The 20,554-nt window shown below is 46.4% G+C and overlaps 1 protein-coding gene across 9 annotated transcripts in view; it reads right to left on the reverse strand.

Moving 5' to 3' along the window:
• The window catches only part of ZMAT4 (zinc finger matrin-type 4), a 99,688-nt gene that overhangs the window by 12,192 nt on the left and 66,942 nt on the right, over window positions 1-20,554 (reverse strand). For 7 of the 9 annotated variants that reach the window (XM_080568751.1, XM_080568752.1, XM_080568750.1 and 4 more), the window contains 3 exons: window positions 15,753-15,980; window positions 7,316-7,412; window positions 64-508 (listed from right to left, as the gene is read on the reverse strand). In XM_080568751.1, coding sequence (XP_080424877.1) covers window positions 493-508; window positions 7,316-7,412; window positions 15,753-15,980 — 341 coding nt within the window. In that variant the 3' untranslated portion in view covers window positions 64-492. Of the gene's footprint in view, window positions 1-63; window positions 509-7,315; window positions 7,413-15,752; window positions 15,981-20,554 lie in introns of those variants that run through there. The other 2 variants (XR_013942301.1, XR_013942302.1) reach the window with 2 other exon arrangements.

A 20,554-nucleotide genomic window follows, 5' to 3' on the forward strand; every position in this document is an offset into this window, starting at 1 on the left:
ATCCGTTACACAATCCCTGCGATTCATTTTTGGCTGTTTATGTGTTGACACAAACCATGCTGGAGAAGGTGAAGAAAGCATGTTTATTTCTGGTTGAAGACTGATTACATCACTACCATGGATAATGTAATAGAATCATTTTATACTCTCAGAAGAAATCTATGAATAAATATGAAAAAGTAAAATATTTTCTTTCCACTGTCTCTGACGATGAGTGATGATTAGGTGTTGTATTTACAGGATAGTTATCATACTCTAGACTCTGTGCTGAATAAATATTATCTTGAAAGGGTAAAAAAATCCATTGAAATATTTTAACTCACCACAAAATTAAAAAAAAATCCATGTATTTGTCCAAAGCGAAGGTTAGTTACATGTTAATTACCGAATCCCCACAGGATCATTGTCCAAGAAAAGTATCCTCTCCTCGCTACGCAGTTCCTCCCCGCAGAAGAAGTCTCAGTGCTTTTCCTTGTTTTGACTGATGAACTACTACTGGTTCTTCAGGCTGCAAGACAAACGGAGCAGAAGTCACCCTCACCCTTGGTATTTGTGGCTTGGGGCTAAGTCTCCATGCCCCTCACCTGAGCTCCACAGGAGCCTCTCGCTGCCCCTCCCCAGCAGACCGGACCCTGCCCCATGCCACCACCTCGGCTCTTTTAATGTGGGAGATGAGGAAATCTCAGTTCTAAAAAAAATATAAGCACACTTTTTCTGCCTAAAACGTTTGAAATTTTAAGCACAGAGCATAAGCATGGACTTTATGAAAGAAAAGTGCTGTAACAACTTGAAAAAAGGGCGCTTTCTTTGAATCCTCAATTTAAGAGACCAACAGAGCCTGCGAGGCTTGCCTTGTTTAAGAGCTGGCGCGTTCTCGGCCAACGAGGAGTTCCTCATTCAGCAGCCATGGGTGAGGCCAGATTTACACTTTGAGAAATCAGGCTGCTAATGCTTTACATGAAAATAATTAATCTGTACAGCTGACAGCATGAAACGAGGTTGCACCAGCCATTCTGTGGCTTTCAAATTACGATCAAAACAGCAGATATCAGAGAGATCTTTATTTTCACTTACTTTAAAGGAAAGGGAGACAATTTACTCCTGTAATGAGAGAAAGTATTACACACTTGCTCTTTATAGGCAGTGTAATTATTCAGCTGCTCTCCAGAATCACTGAAATAATGACAAATTAAAATGCCTTTCAATTCCATCCACCTTTTATAACTATTCATCTTCTGGAGTTATTATCACTCCAAAGGATTCTTTATATTTTAGGCAGCAGCCACTATACATTACAGAAAGCACATGGAAAATGGTACTGCTACCGATAAAAGTTGCAGTCATCAAGGTAAGAAAAAAATCATTCTACTTTGTTGTGAAGCACATGATACAACTCACGTATTTAACATAATTTTCTGAAATTCCTGAAATTTATTGGAAATGTTACCCCAGCCTGGTGAGACAGGACATCACCGAGCTGCTTCTACGTGCACGCTTGCCACATCAGACACCACAGCGAGGAACTTGTCAGCCACAACAGGCTGTAAATATTTGTTTACACTTTCTTAAATAGATTGGAAAAAATATGGAAATGCAATCACAGTGAAGAGTGACATTTGTCCAGGCATGATATTTACAATGTTTTGATTAGCTCCGATTTCTGAATAGCCAAGCAGTTTATGTTAATAAATACCCTATTCCAATTAGACATCTGTGTTCTGAATCAGGAAAAAAAAATACTCGCAGGCACTAAGCCTGCTGTCATTTGCTCCTCAGCAGGCCATTAATCATCTGGGCTTTACAATCCAACGACTGTGGGAAGGGCTGTGAGGAAAGATCCTCAGAGCACACCTCGAAGTACACATGGCCATTCTCAACCCTCCAGCATTCGTTCTGAGCAAACACTGCACTCCTTCAGTGCGTTTAGACTCCTACTGAATCAATCCTACCCCGACGGCAGCTGCAGGATCAGGTCCCGTCGCTGCACAGATCTTAAAATTAATCAGAAAGCAGGAGTTTGAAGGGGAAACCTAGGTGTGTATTAGCATCTCTGAACGTGTGAACGAGCGGTTACAGAACACCGGAATACATTTGCAAATTCTAGATGTGGCACAGAGGTCTGCCTGATCAGAGAGACAAAATGAAGGCGAGAGGATCAAACCCCTCTGCAGATGCCGGACTCACCACCCCGGCGCAGCCAGGCTCCGAATCGCCGGGGCCCCGCTCAGCTCCCCGCCGCCAGCCAGCGGGCGGGGGGCAGCACGCGGCTCCCGCTGCCCACGCCTCACCGGGGCGCGAGGCCGCGGGACCAGCACGGGCACCAGCGCGGGGCCGGGCTCTGCCCCGCACCCACGGGACCCCCGCGCCCCCCTCGCCTGAGGGAACGCTTGCAGCCTGGCCCCCAGGAGCACAGCGCGTCCCCCCCAGTTCCCCCACCCGTGCACACAGGTGAAAGGAGGGAAGTGCTCTTCACAGGGCCGCGAGCTGACATTCTGCGCTAGCATTTCTTTGACCCCAGAACTTGGAATATCGCCTCTCTCCTTTCACAACCACCAGGACTCTAATTCTCCCTTATTTGCTGAAAAGGACTTTTAGCAGATCTTTGCAGCTTACATAAACCACAAAAGAGCGAAGAGTTTTGTGTCTTTCCTATTGTAAGCAGCAAGGAGCAAGGCCAGCATGTGATTTTCTGCCGGTGTTTGGGAGATAACGTGACCTCATTCGCACGGCTCCTCGCAAGCCGCATTTTTCGGTTGCCATCGGTCCCCATAGAAACCGAGCCGCTGGTGCTGACCGCGGTCCAGCTGAGACAGGCACTCGCAGCCCAGCACCTCACGCTGCGCTCGTCCTTCCGCTGTTTTCTGCTCGTTTTGGGGGGGAAGGAAGGGAGAAGGGGGATTAAAAAAAAATCGCACATCTATTTCTGGAAAGCAAGTCAAACAATGACTCAATCATCGCTGCACAGTTCATAAATCCCTAATTAAAGGTTTAGCTCTCCTTCCCACTGCAGATGTTCCAGAGTCCAGCCACATTTCAAACCCCGCTTCTGTGCAGCATGTGCTCGCATTCCCTGGCGCACATCAGCACCCAGCCCGCAGCTCCGCCGCTGCACGCCAGTAACCTGCAGCTCCTGCTCGGCTGCTCCGTGTTGAGCGCACAACCCCCGTCAGAGCGATGATGAACACTGCCTGACCCCTGACGTAAGCAGACAGGATGCCAGATTTATGATGGCTTAAAAGAAATATTCTTCTGTATCTGGCTCTGGCTCCAAATTCCTCACTTTATTATATGATATTAATAAAAAGGATGCGTTTTTGCTTCATTTTCACATATACAACTTAAAGTATCTGCGCCCTGGAGAAAAAAGGGGAGCTAGTAGACATTACCTTGCTTTGCAAATTGATTGGCCAGTGGGATAAGGACTAGCTCAATACTAGCTACCTCCTTCTACTTCTTTTATTCAACACCAAAATACCAGCCAAGACACTTTCAGCTATTTTTCTCCCCCACATTTCCTCCATGTTTTGGTTATGCAAATAAATTCAGCAGGAAGCATTCAGCTGAAACCCCAACATTCCTGAATATAGCCAGCTAAGCTCTCCCCATCAGACCCTGCCGAAGGAAGAACAGGTCAGCCGCGGGCGAAGCAGCCTCCGACCTCCTGCCCCACTGACAGGGCTCCGGCACCAGCAGCACCCGTGCTGAGACGCAAGGGAAGGTGCAAACGGCACGGCCTGCTGCGCCGTCATCCAGGGGCTGCCGTACAGCGGGTTATTTAAAGCAACTCCAGCAATGCCTTGGATGTATGGTGCCCTCTGGAGAGCCCTCTAGAGCTATAATAAATATCCACTACTTGAGTTGGTCCTCATAAAAGTTCTTCTCTGCCTAAGCAGCTTTTCAGAAAACTCTACTGCCTGGTATATGTTGGGTGCTACCAGCTTCCAACTTGCAATCACCTTCCCTGTTAACCTGTCCCAAAGCTAAATCCCTCTCCTTTACAACCTCTTTTTTATGATATTAAGTATGACAACTACGTAAAATGTTTTGTTGCCTTGGCAACTGCAATGCACTAGCTTCAATCTGGGTTATAAGGAAGAGGACAGTCTTGACACTAACCCACAATAATGAGAATAGCAAAAACCAGTGGGCAAGAAACTAGACAAGGCACGTGGCTTCCTTACTTTCCACACACGTGCAGAGCAATTTGCTTCCCCTGCACCCATGAGAGCCAAGCTCATGGACAAGGCAGCAGTGGAAATGAGTGCAGAAGAGCCACATCTGGATTTCAAACTGAGCTTTCTGTGTGTGGAAGAGGTAATCATTTGCAGAAAGCATAGTGTAAACAAACAGAGGCAGCCCTGCCAAAATCTACCAGGCTTGTGCAGCTCCACTCTCCCTTTGCGTTGGAAGCAAGGCTCAGCAGAGGGCTGGTGCCCCCTTTGTCACTTGTACATTGGCCAAGATACAATGGAGAATCCCTTTTCAGAACGTATTCATTTATAGCACTAGAAATGAAGATTTCTTCATCTTTGTCTGCACTATAGATGTCTTCTGTAGTCAGGAACACAACCTGTAAGAACTGCTTTACCTTTCCGAATTCTTTCACTGCATGCTGTTACCATAACCCGCAGAGCCGGCCCTGCATGAGCACTGTGTACGTGCTCTGTGCGTGCAGCAAACAGAAGAACCAGGGCCACGAGATGCCCCAGGCTCATCGCAGGGCTGCAACCCCTGCTCCGGGCTGCTTTAGCAGCGCAGATGGCTCTTAAAGACCCCTTAAACTGGAGGGGGGGGCTGTGCTGGTTTGGGATAAAAGATTACGGTAACTTATTTCCTCAGTCCCATAGAGAGGACAATGAAGTTACAAAAACGCCTCTAAACAAGGAGAGCAAAATCTGGTTACACGCTAATTACAGGGTGGGAAGAGCTTTTGTTTTGCACAAACCGAAGCTGTCGATCTATTGTCTCCCATGCTTCTGTGCTTTCCTATAGGAGCTGGAGAGAGCTGTGCAGTACTCAGATACTTAGGCTCAAAGAAAATTGTATAAGAATGAACAATGGATAGAGGAAATAAAATAATCAGAGCAATTTCCCATAGAAATTGGTCAGACGAATGTCTCTAATTGGCATTTCATTATTACATTTGTAACACACTTTTGTGTGAATTTATTACTTTGTTTCCTCTTGTACTGAATGCCTATGAAAATCCCTTGGGACAAGATTTGAATCATTACCAGTGAATGGTAAGAAACTAAATTTAGAAAGACTGATAAAACTATTAATCTGTAAAAGAAGGAGGTCCTTAAAAGTCCTGCAGGCCTTTGAGCCACTTCGGTGATCCCTGCACAGGCTGACTTGATCCTCATGGAGATGAGAGAGGAATGGGCCTTCCTATCAATAATTCACGTTTTTTCAGAGCTCCGGAAAGCTCAGGGAACATCTGGGAGTCCCACTGCGCCTTGGCCCTGGAGTTGCACACTGTCGTGTGGCTTGCTGCCATCCAAGTGAGCGGGCGGAGGCACCAGGAGCCCCCAGATGCCAAACCCAGTCCTCACTGTCCTGGGATGTTCAGTACATCATACTCTGGTGCTTTCCTATTGCTGACCCAGTGCCCCGGTGTTTCTGGTCTGGAAGAGTCACTCTTGTGACTAATTGCAGGTGACTGAAAAACAAAAGGAGAAGGTGTGGGTATAAAACAGAGGATGAGCGGCGCCCACCCGTGCTGAAAACAAAAAGTGGCACATCTCTTCTGCACAATCCTATCTCCTATCCATGAGGCTGCTCTGATCTGAAATGAACTCCTTTTTCCTTTGCAATAAGAGCAGCACCAACAACAGCAATAATAATACAAACTCAGAAAGACTGGCAGGGGAAGGATAAATTACAGCTCCGTGCCCCGGCAGCACATCACAGCTGCTCTCATTTCAGGTTTCCAACAGGAAGAGCTGTCAGCTCTATTTTCCTGCAGTGGGAATTGGTTGCGGCGGGTACTGACACTGATCCCATCAGCACTGTCCCTGCATGCTCAACCTGCTGGAGCGGGGATGTGCCATCAGTTGGACGTACCAAAAGAGAACGGGGAGGCAAGAAATTAAGTACTGAGAGTCTCACAGGGAACTCGTGGCAGAGCCTGCAGCCACGTCTTGACCGCCTCGCCTCAGCCCTCTCCTCTGCAAAGCCATCCAGACTGGGAGGTGCTGCCGGAGCAGTTACGGCCGCTCAGCAGCTGCCTTTCCCTCCACTCCATCCATCCTTTGCAAAGAAGGGGAGGCAGAACAACACCTCATTAGAAAATCTGACGCCATCAGTTCCTTCTGCTAATTAGGATCCTGAATACGACTACATGCTCAGGTCCAGGAAGAGTAATATCTGGAAGACATTCAAACACTCTGTGAATAAACAGGGCAGAGATAACATGAATATTACAGGGAATCTTTGAAGGTCTGACATTAGCAGGAGAAGGGCTGCATTTGTCCTTTGGTAGCTTAAGCAAAATGAGACATTAGTGCTTACTGCCGGATTTGATCATCCTCCCTCATCATTCAGACTGCACTTAAAGCTACCTGTAATATTTCAGTAACTAATACACCTTTGATATCCCTCTTCTAATCTGGGCAACCCTCGGTACTTCAGCCTGAAATGGTTCCCAAAGCTCACATGTAAGTGTATTAAGAGAGATTAGTTCATTCATCTACTCTTTGGTACCACATATCTCTATCACTTCATTTTAATAATTTGTACTAATTGACAGAGCAGATTTCCTCTTATACTCAGAAACTTGGCTAGTATGTAATTGCTCTAAGTGATACCACAAACATTTTCAGCTGGAAACACCTGAGCCCATTTTGCTTCCAGTGCCTCTCCTGAGGCTTAATACACGAAAGAGGCTCCCGACTCGGTATGGCATCACACCAGATGTTGTTAACTTCTTGGTTCACTGCTGCTCCTTTGTTCTTTGTCCATCCCAAACCAACACCCACTGTTCAGTTTTGTGAGGATGGGCAGATATTTGGGTTCCCAACACACTCCGATACGCTCAAATCAAGCATTTCAGCAGGCAGAGACAGCAAACCTTCCTCCGTGCCCTCACGCCGCGATGGGCAGGAGATGGCGAGCAGACTGCGCCGCCCTCGGGGGGCACCCGGCCGCCCCTGGGCTCAGCCCGCAGCTCCCCCTCCACGGGTGCCTCCAACATCTACGTGTAACACTGGCAGCGCCTCAGATGAGGAGCATAGAGCATTATTTTATATATTTGCCTGTTCACCTAGGTAGACACAAACAGACAGAAGGGCCCCAGGAGCACGGAGATACCCACTTGGTCTGGTGCTTGGAGCCCTTCAGGTGCGCGTGGTACTGCTCTATCGAGTTCAGCGTGACGTTGCAGATGTTGCACGTGTAGCTGCGCTTCAGGCCTGCAAAGAAAAGCCAGAAGTGTTAATTGTGCACCGGCTGAGCATTTTGGAGTAGGCTGGGGGCAAGCTTAAGGCTATGCAGGGAGAAAAAGCACCTCTATACTGCAGAAAATGGCAGAATTTGCTCTTACCCATGAAAACCAAGGGGGAAAGTGAAGTAATTCTCATCTTGCCTACAGAGAACCATGTGGGGAAAATAGAACAGTGGTAATGCTGAGAGAAAATGCATGGGTGGTCACCACAGCTAAGGACCTATTCCTCCTCTTTTGCAGGTGCAATTTGCTATTCCTCTTTCCCTCTGCCTTTCTGCTCCACACAACACAGGCCAGGGGCTGTCACTGTCACTGCAAAAGGCATCTGCCTTAGGAAATGTGCTGAGCCTCCTCATCCTCTGAAGGAGAGAAAGTGAGACACTGCCAAGCAGAGGTCTTCCCTTCCATTCCAGGTCCCTGGCACAATCCTGCCTGTGCCACAGACTGTTCTGAATCAAAATGGCAGCTAGAAAGTGCAAATGGATGAAGATGTCTGAAGAAAAAAACTACCAAAAAAAAAAAAAAGCATTAACCCTTGCCCCCTGCTAGCATCTAATTAATTAGAAGACACTCAGATCTTGTGTTTCATTTCCAGTTTCCTAGACTTTCTCCTTACAGTAACCTTTCTATTTACTTTTCCAGTCCAGGGTACACAAGCATTAGGGAAGCCTAAAGGAATATTTGTAAAAGGCATAGAGGGAGCAGAACCAAGCAGGGTTCAGAGGCAACTCCCTTGTGGAGACCGCAGTCCCCACAGCTCACCATCGCAGGCACCTCTCTCCCACGACTCTCACAAAGCATAATTTTGCTCACACTAATGAGTACTGAGGTCTCATTTATTCCTCTGCTCTTCTGTAGCATGCACAGATCAGGGTGTTATTCCTCATCACTGCATTTAGAGGCCGGACCACTTACGGGCTTTTGTTTTCTTCTTTCTTCTTCCTTTTTTTTTTTTCCCAAAAGGATCAACTCACATCTATCCACTGAAATGAGAGGCTGGATTTGCTGAGCACATCAGCTGATCTCCAAAATCCAGGCACCCAGCAGCCTGTGTCTGAAGGCTGAGCTGCAAACCTGGCACTGGTTGCCTGGGGGCCATCCAAAAGCTGGCAGCCAGGAGCTCGTTTGCCTGACAGATTTACTGTTGGCTGCAATACCTGTCTGCACCCCGACCACAGAGCAGCCCTGGCTTTACTAATTTTAGCCCTCCATGGATGCAAACAACTATTCATAAAGGCGTTACTCTCACTGCTGGCCAGCTGAGCACCACTGAACTAACATTGCAGTGCGCTCACAGTGGAAATGTTATTAGGAACTTTTGGGGTTGTTTTCATTTGTTTTGTGCCTGGGTTTTGTTTGTTTTTCATTTTTAACATCCAACAAATCTCTTAGCTGCGCCTGCTATTTTCCATTTTCCTTTTTTTTTTTTTTTTTAATATGGCCACAGCTACAAGTCATTTTCCAAGTAAATACCTCACATTTTATTTTATTGTAATGTAAGTTGCAGAGAGCTAATACAAGTTAATGCAAGAGCAGGCAGCACAGGGGAGTGCTGGTCTCCACCGAAGTGCACCGTAACATGCATGCAAGCTTTATCTGCTGCCAGCAAAGAGGAGACAACTGGTGTCAGCAGCACTGAATCAAAGCACATGGACACCTCCAGGAATACGGAGGCGGGGGGGGGGCACAAAAGGGTGGAAGCTGCATTCCCACAGTGGGCCAACCAGCCCCATGGGAGAGACACTTAAGCTTGAAGAGGAGCACTCACAGTTTCGTGCACAGAAAAAGCACTCAGAGTAGGCAGCATTTCTCTGCTAATTCACCGCTCTGTGTCTGGGCACAGACCGCAGGGCAAAAAAGACCCAGACAATTAAGCAGATTCACGCACATCTCAGACAGAAGCTGCAAAACGATTTATGAGCAAAGTCACAAAAACAGTCTCTGCACATTCACTGGAATACATCCAAGCTGAAGAATCAACAAAATTCGCCTGTGCTTCGTCTATTACCTATGATCAAATCTCAAGGCTCCGAGACATTCACTGCAGACAAGACATTTATTCACCTCAAGAGTGTGCACGCACAGAACATGACCACGAGCCCCTGCAGGGTTATCAGGGCAGTCACAACGCAAATAAGAGCATGATAACAAGAGATGAGCCACCTTTCTTTGGAGATATTCCCAAGTTGCATACAAACTGTGTCTAACTGTTGTGTAACAGCAAAAAAAGCAAGAGATGGGAGATGATTTATGCATACAATAAAAATTGCTCATTTAAAAATTGTAATAGCTTTTACATTGCTAACAAAGTTTGGTTTTTTCCGCTGTCGACTGGGACTCAGACTGGGAGAGTTATTATTGCTTTTCTTCTGATACCATCCTTCCCACTGCATGTTGTTTCAGACCTTTTAATAAAGCGAATTGTCCTGGTTGTATCTCAGGGAACAGGGAATTTCGGAGTTAAGAAAAAGTTCAGGGTTAAGGATGGAATCTCTGTACAGCAAAGCATGAGAAAAACAGGCGCCTGTGATGCTCAGAGAAATACAAAAAAATTATTCTCAAAGTCTTGTGCTAAATAAAAACCAATTTGTCATTTGACAATTTTCTTCCCTGAAGTGTAATTTAATGATAATTAAAATATAATTTAAGTTAAGGCTGAGAGCATTCTCAGTTCTCAGCAGTACAACAAAATCAAGACTTTGCCTTCTCTGAAAAACTGAAAATCTAAAAATAATAACATAGCAGACAGACAAAAATCAGAATTAGAGGCAGAGGAAAAAGGCCTTTTCCCAAGACAGCTTGCTGCCCAGTGGCTGGTCAAAATGACCGATATTATTTTTGGTTCGCGTCAGTGTGTGTTTCCTGGAAAGATGCTCATTTTGGTCCACTTCTGAAGTATTTATTCCTAATGCCCTGGTACACTCCTCCCTCCCTCTGGAAAGGACATTAGCCTGCTTTGCACATCACAGATCAAGTAATTATTTACACACTAATGTTCTGATTTTGCCTTTCTAGGCAGGTTTTCACCCAAACCATTCATTAATGACTTTTGCAATCACATCAGAACACAATACTGTCGAGAAAGTTTCTCCACACCTGCTAGAGCTTTGGGGCATAGCAGATTCAACTTGTTTCTCCTTTATTATTATTTATTATTATTATTTCTCTGTCCCTAAATGAGGAGAGGCAGACCACTATCTGGATTCAACATTTATTTTTTGCAGGAGGGATCAGAAGCCTCTTTTAGGAAATCCAACAGCAGCAGCATCTCCTTGCCCTTCGCAGCACCCAACTCCCACAGCGCCCTGGCTGCTGCTGTGCCCCAGTGGGACCCACGGGTGCTGCAGCAGGGGCTCGAGGACGGCTGGGCCGAGAGCATCCACGCGGTGCCAGCAGCATGCCGAGGGACCGCACGGCAAGGACAGGCTCCGTGCCCACCCAGCTCCACACGCTGTGCCAGAATGAAGGGCAGAAAAACACGAGCAATTTCTGGTTTCTATAAACGGAGCAAACTTGGCAACAAGGCGCAAAGGGTCAGTACAACTCAGAGTGCCAGAGTGCCCGGGAAAGGATAAGGCTCTCTTCTCTCTGCTGTGTACATACCATTTAACTCCATTATTCTTTCACCTTGGGAAAAGAGTACAGTGGTTTCAAAGCAGAATTACAGAAACAGTCACTTCTGTGCCTCATCTAACATGTTTTTACTGAAAAGACAGAGTGCGGCTGAATGTACATTAAATGCCTGTTTCCCTCCTGGATATCCTTGAAAAAGAGAGATGGCAATCTGAGTGTTCTTATTGCTGTTATGTAGGGCAAGACTTGACATAAATTAAGCATATAAATGCAGGCCTAAGTGTTTCCAATCCTCTGATTCTGTTGTCTCCCGTAATACCCTGGATGTAAGAGAGTGGTTTCTTCTCTCCTCCCCTCTTTTGTATTTTAACATCCTAGTAATTCCCTTGGCATCACAGGCAGTATTAACATCACTGACATTAAACATACATTGGCATTACAGTAAACCATTGATGCTAAAGTAATTTCTGTCCTGTTCTCCCAGAAATAAAGGGAATTGCGAATTTCAGAGTCTCTGTGGTCAGGTTTCTGCTTTGCACTGATTCACTTCCATGAAGATCTGAACAGAGCATTTCAACCTTAATTGAAGGGCTCAGCTTAAAATGCCAGAGTTTAGGGATTCTTACCATGGGCTGCTGAGCTCTTTAAGAACAGTTTTAATGTACCATATAATAGTCTCTTTGAATTTCCACAGTATTATTTCTTCAAAGAAATTGTTCAAATACTTCGTTTAGAATAAGTAATGTACAACGTTATCAAATGTGATCAGTTTATGCTTACCATAATTAACCGTATAGGATATACACAAACCATTCCCCAGCTATGTCTTACAGGCTCTCATAAAATCACATTTATCTTTTTTGAACATCAGACCCTAGCTAGACAAAACAGCCCCACTTTGTTCAAACACCTTGAGCATCTCTCACCTAGGAATTTGGCCCAACATAAAGCTAAACATCTTTAAAAATATTCAGGTGAGTACTTGAGAATAGGAAATAAGCTATAGGGCAAAGGTATTGAAATAGTCACCTACATCCTCGTGTGTTGTGATGTGGCATGGCAAAAAATCACACTGCAAATACGTTTTTGGATGCTCTCCTTACTGAATGTACTGGAGATGCAGCAGCAGTGGCTTTACAGCCAAGCTCTGACCACCACTGGCGTGCACATTGCACTGGGCTCTAGGAGGCAGGGACCACATACGCTTGTGCCACAGCACAGGGCAAGGGATGGAGGAGGCACCGCAGCAGGGACAGGAGGTGCCTTGGCACCTCTTGCAGCAGACCAAGCCTTTGGACAATGCCGTGACCCCAGCAAGGCAGAGACCAGGACTGTGGCCTAAGAACCAGGCAACACTTTAAATTAAGGTAATGAGGTTCTAATGCTCAGCGGCTAATTTAATGGCAGACGCTAACAACAGCCTTACTGAATCTTAATTACTTGTGTAGGTGGAAACACCACCAGTGACTACAGTTCCTAACTGGGGACACCGATTTCTTTCCACAGCATGTCAGAGCGTCTCGCAGTTACAAACAAGGGGTTGCCCGACCTGCCAGCCGAAATCATGCGCCCTGAGACGGATTTGTGGAGCTGAAGCCTCAGGTGTGAAATGGACTCCACTGAAATTAGACACAGAATAATAAAAGTAGCCTTGGATAAACTGCAAGATGAAACTAAAAGCAACAACCACCTCCAGAACATCAAAATTAACAGTATTGATCTCACTCAAGCTTACCAAGACTGCCAACTCGGTTGAAACTAGTGTCATAAAATGTGCCCAGCCAAAGCCTGAACAAAGTGTGCTGGAGTTGAGTATCAGCACAGAAGGCAGTCTGCAATGCCAAGGTGGTCCCAGCCAGAGTAGCTTGTTAGTAAAGTCTGTGTTCTGTCTATACTCACATTTACTTTTGCATCCTCGTGACATATCAGCATTCTCTCCCCTGAACCATGACATGCATATAAAATTGAACGCACTCTTATATCCATTAAATAAAATATTAAAAAGTAAAGTCATTAATGTCATTCTGCATAAAATGCACTAAAACACATTCCAGGGGAGTACTTGTTAAATCACTTCTTACTAACCAAAAGCAACAGCACAGTACAAAAAGTATTTATAAGGCATACAAGGAAATTACGAGCCATGAAGGAAAACTCAGCTCTTTGCCTGATTTTTCAAGATAGCATCTGCACCTCTGACAATTTACCTTTGTATGGAGAATACAAAGGCTGTAGGTGACAACAACCCTGTGCAACCATTCCGATTCTGCTTTACTGCAGAGGTTGCTGTATTTTATTCTAGGGATTCATGGTGCAATCCCCTTGACAGGCACTGGTTTGGGCTCTGGTGCCTTTCTTGTTCACCAGGTGCCAAGTGCTCTGGGAAGACGACTCATGTTCACATGGTTTACAGCATCCCATTTACAGGCTGGCCCCGAATCTGTCTCCATTACTCAGTAAAATTCAAGTTTCACTGGCAGGTACCAGAGAGAGCCAGCAGAAAGGCGAGACCCAAGCTGAAAGGAGCTGAAGTGGTTCAGCTCCCTCTGCTCTGCACTCTGCAGCGCCACTGTAATGGCATTTAATTTTAATGCAACCCTGCCCCACTACTTAGATCTCACACAAAATCATCATTCTCAATCACCCTGAACAGCACCCACCGCTTGGCCAAAGCATTCAGACTATGTGACCGAATGCTCACATGCATCGTAGCTTTACCTCGGAACACGCTAGAGAAATGGTGCTGTTATTGAGGCATCTTTTTGCTTCCCCCCTCCCTTTTCTCATTTCTGAAAAGAAGTAAGATTTCAAAATCGCAGGATGAGCACTTGGCAAGAAGAATCAATGTTTTTGTTTCCCATAAATATCAGTTGTCCAAAAATATAACTCTATTCTTATTTCTCCAAATACACATTCATATTTATCAATAAATATTTTATTATAGCCATTATCAAAGCATCAAAGGCTGCTGAAACGTTGTACTTCAACTGACACTGCTCTTTCCAGGCTTACACAACACATCAAATGTTAGTCTCCCACAGTAGTCAAAATAGAATTAATATTTAACTTGTGCTGGGAAAGCCAGGGATAGCATGGAAAGGAAATGAGTCTGCATTCTACTGAACGCTGAGGTTGCAAAACAAGCAGAGGGAACAGAGAGCACACGGCCATGACACCAACCGTGTCCTGCAGACACCAAACTGCAGGACACCAAATTCAATGGTCAAACGAAGTCTCAGCGGCCAGCACAGGACAGGCTGCCATTGGGTAACTCTGAAGGTTTTTCTTGAAGTAATATTTGACACAATCTGCCAAAGTAAACTATTTCCTTGGACATCCGGGAGATCTCATTCTGGTTTTTTTTTTTGTTCTTTTGTTTTTTTGTTTTCTGCATAGGTCTGCCTTCCACACCAGTAGAGACCAGCCTTAGCCAGTCGCATACAGGAGAGCAGTAGCCTGCCCTGTTTTCCTTGGCCTGGCCGTGCAGCTCGCAGCACCCAGAGCTCACCTCTGCCCGCGCTGCGGGTGCTCACACCCCGCACGGTCCTGCTGGTGCTGGCAGGACGCAGAGCCCTCCGACTTCAACTCTCCTACGCGGGAGCTAAATGAATAAAAAACACTTTGCCGTTGATTTGTTTACAGTTAGTGACATCTTCAGCCACTCCTGAGCTTGGCATGGTTTGCAGGACTAAGCACTTCCATGTTACCGTCCCAGGTTTTATTTCCCCGTGTATTTTCAGCAGTGGGCAGTGACTCAGCCGCATGAATCATTTACGGCATTGTGAGTCACACCGGGTAGCACACGAAGGATCTGGATAACCATTACAAGGCTTACTGGAGATCAAGAAATGCACAACATAGTGCATAGTCAGTAGTAGTTAAAGGAAAATTATTTCATTTAGCAAGGAAAAAAAAAAAAGGTATCTTAAAATGTTAATGCTCTCCCGTATGGTTTTGAAAATCAAACCTGTACTTTTTCCTCAGCCCATTTTAGTCAAACATACTGTGTACATGCAGGATTATAATTGGAGACCACAGAGAACACTCTTTCAAATGGAGGTCCTTACCTAGTCTCCTGTAATTATATCTCTATATTAAAAAGGAGCTTTGTTCAGAGTTCAGTGTGAGGCCACGTCCTCAGGTGGTTTAAATTAGCACATCTCCATAAACACACGCAACTTTAAGCGAGCTAATGACCAGCGTCTGTCTGCCACCAACAGATATACCAGCAGCAGGCAAGGCAGCCGAGGAGGCTCGGGTCGCTCACTGCCTGGACCAGCCCAGAAAGCCACCCTCCCTTCGGCAGGAACACAGCAAATTTCTGTTTAACACACCGACAGCAAACAATCAACACTGCTCTTGGGCTGCTGGCCCAGGATGCTGCAGAGTTTCACACACACCGACCAAGTCACAGCAGACACCGTGTGCCCCCTCTCCCTGCAGCAGGGGTGGGCTCTGCCTGCAGCAGCGGAGCAGCCCAGCTCCTGGGCTCCCAGCTGGGCTGAGCGCTCTGCCCTCATGTCCTCTAGGCTCGGAGGGATCATCCAACACTCGCCCAAGGACAGGTGTACTATCAGATGAGACTACTTCAGGGAGAGGCAAAAAAAAAAACACCTAGAAAACAACTTCTAAATAATGCCGCTGAACCGCAGAGCGCCATCTCAGCAGAGATGCTCTCTCAGCAGCGTGAAACTCAGAAGGCAGCAGCCGCCCCCTGCTCTCCCCTTGCCCTCACCTCGCAGCTCGCCAAGGTCCAGGGTCTTCCCCAGCTGCTCCAGCAGGTCGGCTCTGGCCGCGTTCTTCTTGTGCTTCTTGCCGTCGTAGTGCTGCTGGGCCATCATGGGGTTGTTGAACCAGGCCGCGCACAGCTGGCAGTACCGGTCCGAGTCCCTGCGCTGGTGCGGCGAGGACACCGCGGGGGGACGGTCCGTGTGCGGCTGCTTGAGGGAGCTCAGGGCCGTTTCTGCAGGAGGGAACACTCGGGGGGGTTAGCTTTCCACAGGCGACTGCTGCCACCTAAATAGCCCCAGACCCTGAAGCAGATCCCGCACTAGATGCCGGGAATAATCAGCAGTGGTTACAGTGTCCCACCAGATATTCCAGATGGCACTGCTTGGAAATGTACCGTTTCTCATAAAAAATAAAATAAAATGAAAAATTGCAGTTACACAGCTCATTGTTGTTGTGACTAAATCTACTAAATTTCTCCTGCTTAAGTTGCTACATCCAGGAAAAATTGCCAGTGGAGAATAAACAAAATATGCAAAGCCATCGGCTTCTCAAGATAGAGAAACAGATTTATAATATCTCAGGATTCTTATTTTTCAGTGTATTTGGTATTGGAAAGAACAGGGAAAACTGTAATAATTTTAGTATAACAGATGGAAAAAGATACTCTATATTCAGACCCCCTCATTCAAAGTTTTTCGTATTATGAAGTGACAAATGCAGCAATCCATGACCTTAATTTAGTCCCATTTCCCCTCAGATTCACCACAAGGCTGTCTGGGATAACAAATGTGATCCAAATAACTTCAAAAGAAAAAACGGTGACAGGTCCTCACATAATGGAGCTGCACCTTGTTTGCCGTAAGTTTCCTACTTTGTACAGTATAAATCACAAAACCATGGGAAAACAGTTTCGAGTAGAATAAAATTTAGATAGCATTGGAACACAAAACCACACGACCAGTACTTAATTATCACACCTCATTCCAAAATTCCGTTTTATGTGACTCTATTTTTTTTTCCAGATGAAATCTCTGCTATCTAAATAATTAACGAACTGCTCTCTCTCCGTGCTACAAGGATAGGCAGCTTTTAAGGCTGCAAGCAGGAGTTTAAGGCTCGCCTGTAACGGGGAGGCTCCTTGCTGCTCCAGCTGAGCCCCAGCAGAGCACGGGATGGCAAGCAACAGAACCACCTCAGTGCCTGGTGCCAGGAACGGCAGCAGGGAGCACAACAAACCTCTATTTAGACACACAATAATGACCCAAGCCCAGTGCACTTGTCTCCACAGCTCCAGAGAGTTCACGTTGCTGTAAGTCTTCTGCTGATCTGTTCGGGATTGCACGCCTATTAACCTTCCTCAGGGAAATCATATCTTACATATCACGTTACTTACAACCTTATCCATTTCCAGGGTTTTATGAGCCTCTATTGTTTTGATGACACCTGCCAAGGTATCAGATGTTCTCTGCCCGGATTATTGCTGGTTGTGAGGCACTGTCATCCTCCCGTCCACGTCTCTTTTGGAGAAACGCCTGAAGAAGAATTTTCTCACTTCTGCTGATGTGACCCACGCCCTGCACAGTGCTAGCAGAACGAGCTCTTTTGGGCATTAGTTAATGAAGTGACCGCCTAATTGACTCCTGCTGAAGACGTTTGTTCTGCTCGTTCTGCTGTCTAGCCAACCGCCTGCTCGTTGCGTTTGGATTGATTTCACGCAGGGCAGCGACGCACGGCCTGCGCCTGCTCCAGCAACGGTCCGCACCTCACCAGGCGCCGTTGTCCTGCTCCTGCCTCTGCCCTTGGCCACAGGAGTGGCCACAACCAGAGATGCGCAGGCTTCTGGCACTGCCCGAACAGACGGCTATTGCGGCAGCCCGGGAGCTCTGTGATGTATTCGACATGCCACTTGCCAGGCCCCAGGCTACGAAGTTAAATCTAAGGGATCCTTTACTCAGCTTTATCCCTGTTTACATGTCAGCTGCCGCCAGAGGGGAACCATGGGAACCAGAGGGGAAGCTCTTCGCTCCGCGGAGCTGGTGGTGTCCGCAGGAGTTACGTCTCCCACTCGCTAAGGAAATACGACAGCAGCGTGCCATGCTGCTCGGCTGCCAGCCGGACAGCCGGTACCGTGGCTGTGCATCCAGGCCTGTCCCGGTGCTGTTGGTGCTCACCCGAGTGCAGAGCAGGAGGGAGGGTGTCCGCAGGACACTGCTGCTGCGGCGGGGATTGTGCTGGTACCCCCCGAGTCCCCCAGCCTCGCATGGACCCAGTGCCATGCTCCGGCACGGGAGGGTTTTCCTCTCAGCTCTCACAACACAAAGCATTTTCTCGTAAAGCCATGTTCCTCAGGGGCAGTTTACAACTACAAGCAGTCCTAAGGTGTGCTGAACCCAGTCTGACAACTAATGAAAACATCGTGTGTCTTCCAAATCCTCCTGAAGAGAAACAGATGAAAGTTGACTTCCCCACAAACGTGGATTTGTCATTTGGTTATTCAGCACGTAACTACGACAGAACAGGAAACATCATCATTCCCTGAGCAGCAACATGAAAATTAATAATAAACACAAGACATCAAATGTTAAAAACGTTGCTCTGTCCTAACACAAACATAAAAGCTGCATGTTTGACTATTTCAAGTACTTCAAAATGCTAAACAGCTCACGACAGTCTGCCTTACATTCCCATTTGCTGTGGGAGGGAAGTGAGAAAGCCTTACTTTGCTGCATGAAGCAAAACACAAAGTTAGAAACAATTTAGCACTCTGGCAATGAACTAATGTTTGACTTATTTCTTGCATGCAAAGCTTCTTATTCATAGCTGCACTTAAATGGCACCCAACTTGTCATCCTTGCCACTCTCCAGGAACGGAGCACGAGAAGGAGAAAGTAACTGAGCCACAACCAAGGGGCACTGCAGGCACTCGCACTAGGATAAATGGAGGTAGCAGCTATTTTTCCCCCGCAGTTCTTTATAACTCAACCTGGTGGCTGGATGCAAGCTGATGGAAGATGTTGGAAATGATTGGAGAAATTCATCAGAAATAGTGGTGACATAAAGCCTCTGAGGGCTACAACCTAGTACAGCAGAAGCAACAGAAAATCATCACCAATATTTTGCTGTAGCGATGAGAGATCGCTTTCCTATTGTGAAAAAGCTTACTGCTAAGGCACTCCTCCCTCTTCTGAAAGCACCAGCAGAGAAATTGGAGATCTGTATTTCATTAGGATGATAAAATAGACAGGGAAGGTGTAGCCCCGTAAAGAGGCTGTGAATAAATCTAATTTTCTATGGGACTGGTGAGACAGAAAACACAGAATATTAAAAAGGGGTTTGTTCAGAGGCAGACTGCAGTCATCAGTGCGTGCAGCACGTGTCTGCAGAACAGGTCTGCAACCTTTCCCAAAGCCAGCGTGAAGAAAACTCCTGCATAAGGGAATCAGAAAGTGCCTCTGGATTCCCTGGTAGGAACACGGGGGCAATGGAACAGCTCCTGCACCGGGCACAACATGCGCTCAGGCCTTGCGCTGCTCCATCTGCACAGGGCACAGATTACTTCAAGTTCAGGATTTATGCAGCCTCCATAGTGATGCTGAAGAAGCGTGTTGTGTACCAGTTCAGTAGAGACGAGACGAACATCTCACCTTGCAGCATGGGAGCTCCTCGGAGAGCCCCTGAACTGCTCCTGAGTGTGCTCAGCACTGCTCTGGCACCGCGCTGCTCGCCGGGACGAGTGCTCAGCGCTCAGACACATGCTCAGCCTCCCCAGCTCATGGAGGAGATATCTGCAGAAAACCTTCCTTCTGCCACTGCCCTGATGGACACGGATGAGAGGCGGGGAGGAAGCCACGGGGCTGTACTTGGAGAGAAGCCGCTCTGCAGAGGTGAAGCCGAGGAGGATTTCCAGCCCCAGGCCATCACCGCAGGTCCCACGGCACCTTGTGGCACAGAGTGCTTCAGGGTCGATGCCGCTGCTTCCAGGAACTGTGACTGGGAATGGAACTCCAGCTGCAGATATTTTTCAGATTTTTCACTTTCATCGAGAGGAATACATGTTCTCCAATGCTTTTTTTTTTCTTTTTTTTTTTAATTGGAAAACTCTGCTCTTCAAACAGCTCTAGAATTCTTTCTGAATTTTCCCTGCAGTTTCAACTGCATTCATTAGTCTTCATTTTTTCCCCGAAACTCATTTTGTCACTATGCTCCACAAAAGCATCTGTATGTCTGTGTGAATGAAATGACTTCTAGAAAGATGGTTGTGCAAAGAATTTCACAAATTCATTTCTCCCTTTACAAACACATGCCCTAATTAAGCAAATGGTCAATTCAGAGTTTCACAGTTACTCAGGGTAGCAGAATACATTTTTGTGCAAGGCTGCAAATCACATATTGCAACCTGAAGGTCGTTACCCATTTTTACTTGCCTAATACCACTAAAGTACTTCCTTAGATTAACTGTATCTGTTTAATCTCAGCCATAATAAAAGCAATTGGGAAACTTTCAGAATATTTTAAGCTTTTTTTTTTTTTTAATGAATGAATGAAAAGATTATGAGAGTTCAAATGTTTGTGTAGAGCCTTTCTCACTTTTGTTTGATAGCAAATGGCATTCCAGTGGAAGAATGCTGAGGAATGCTATAGGAAGCCCAGAGAAATGCTATGTCCAAAGAGCACATTTCTGAGAACTGCTGGAGAGCAAGAAGGTGCTTATTAACATATTCCTGTGGCTCAGCTTCATCAGATCAAGTATCTGGGAGACTTGATGAGTCCTCAAGTTATTCTTTCCTAGTGATTACTGCAGCTGAA

This window comes from Anser brachyrhynchus (genome assembly GCF_964034855.1).
Source record: "Anser brachyrhynchus genome assembly, chromosome: 26".
Classification (NCBI taxonomy): Eukaryota; Metazoa; Chordata; class Aves; order Anseriformes; family Anatidae; genus Anser; species Anser brachyrhynchus.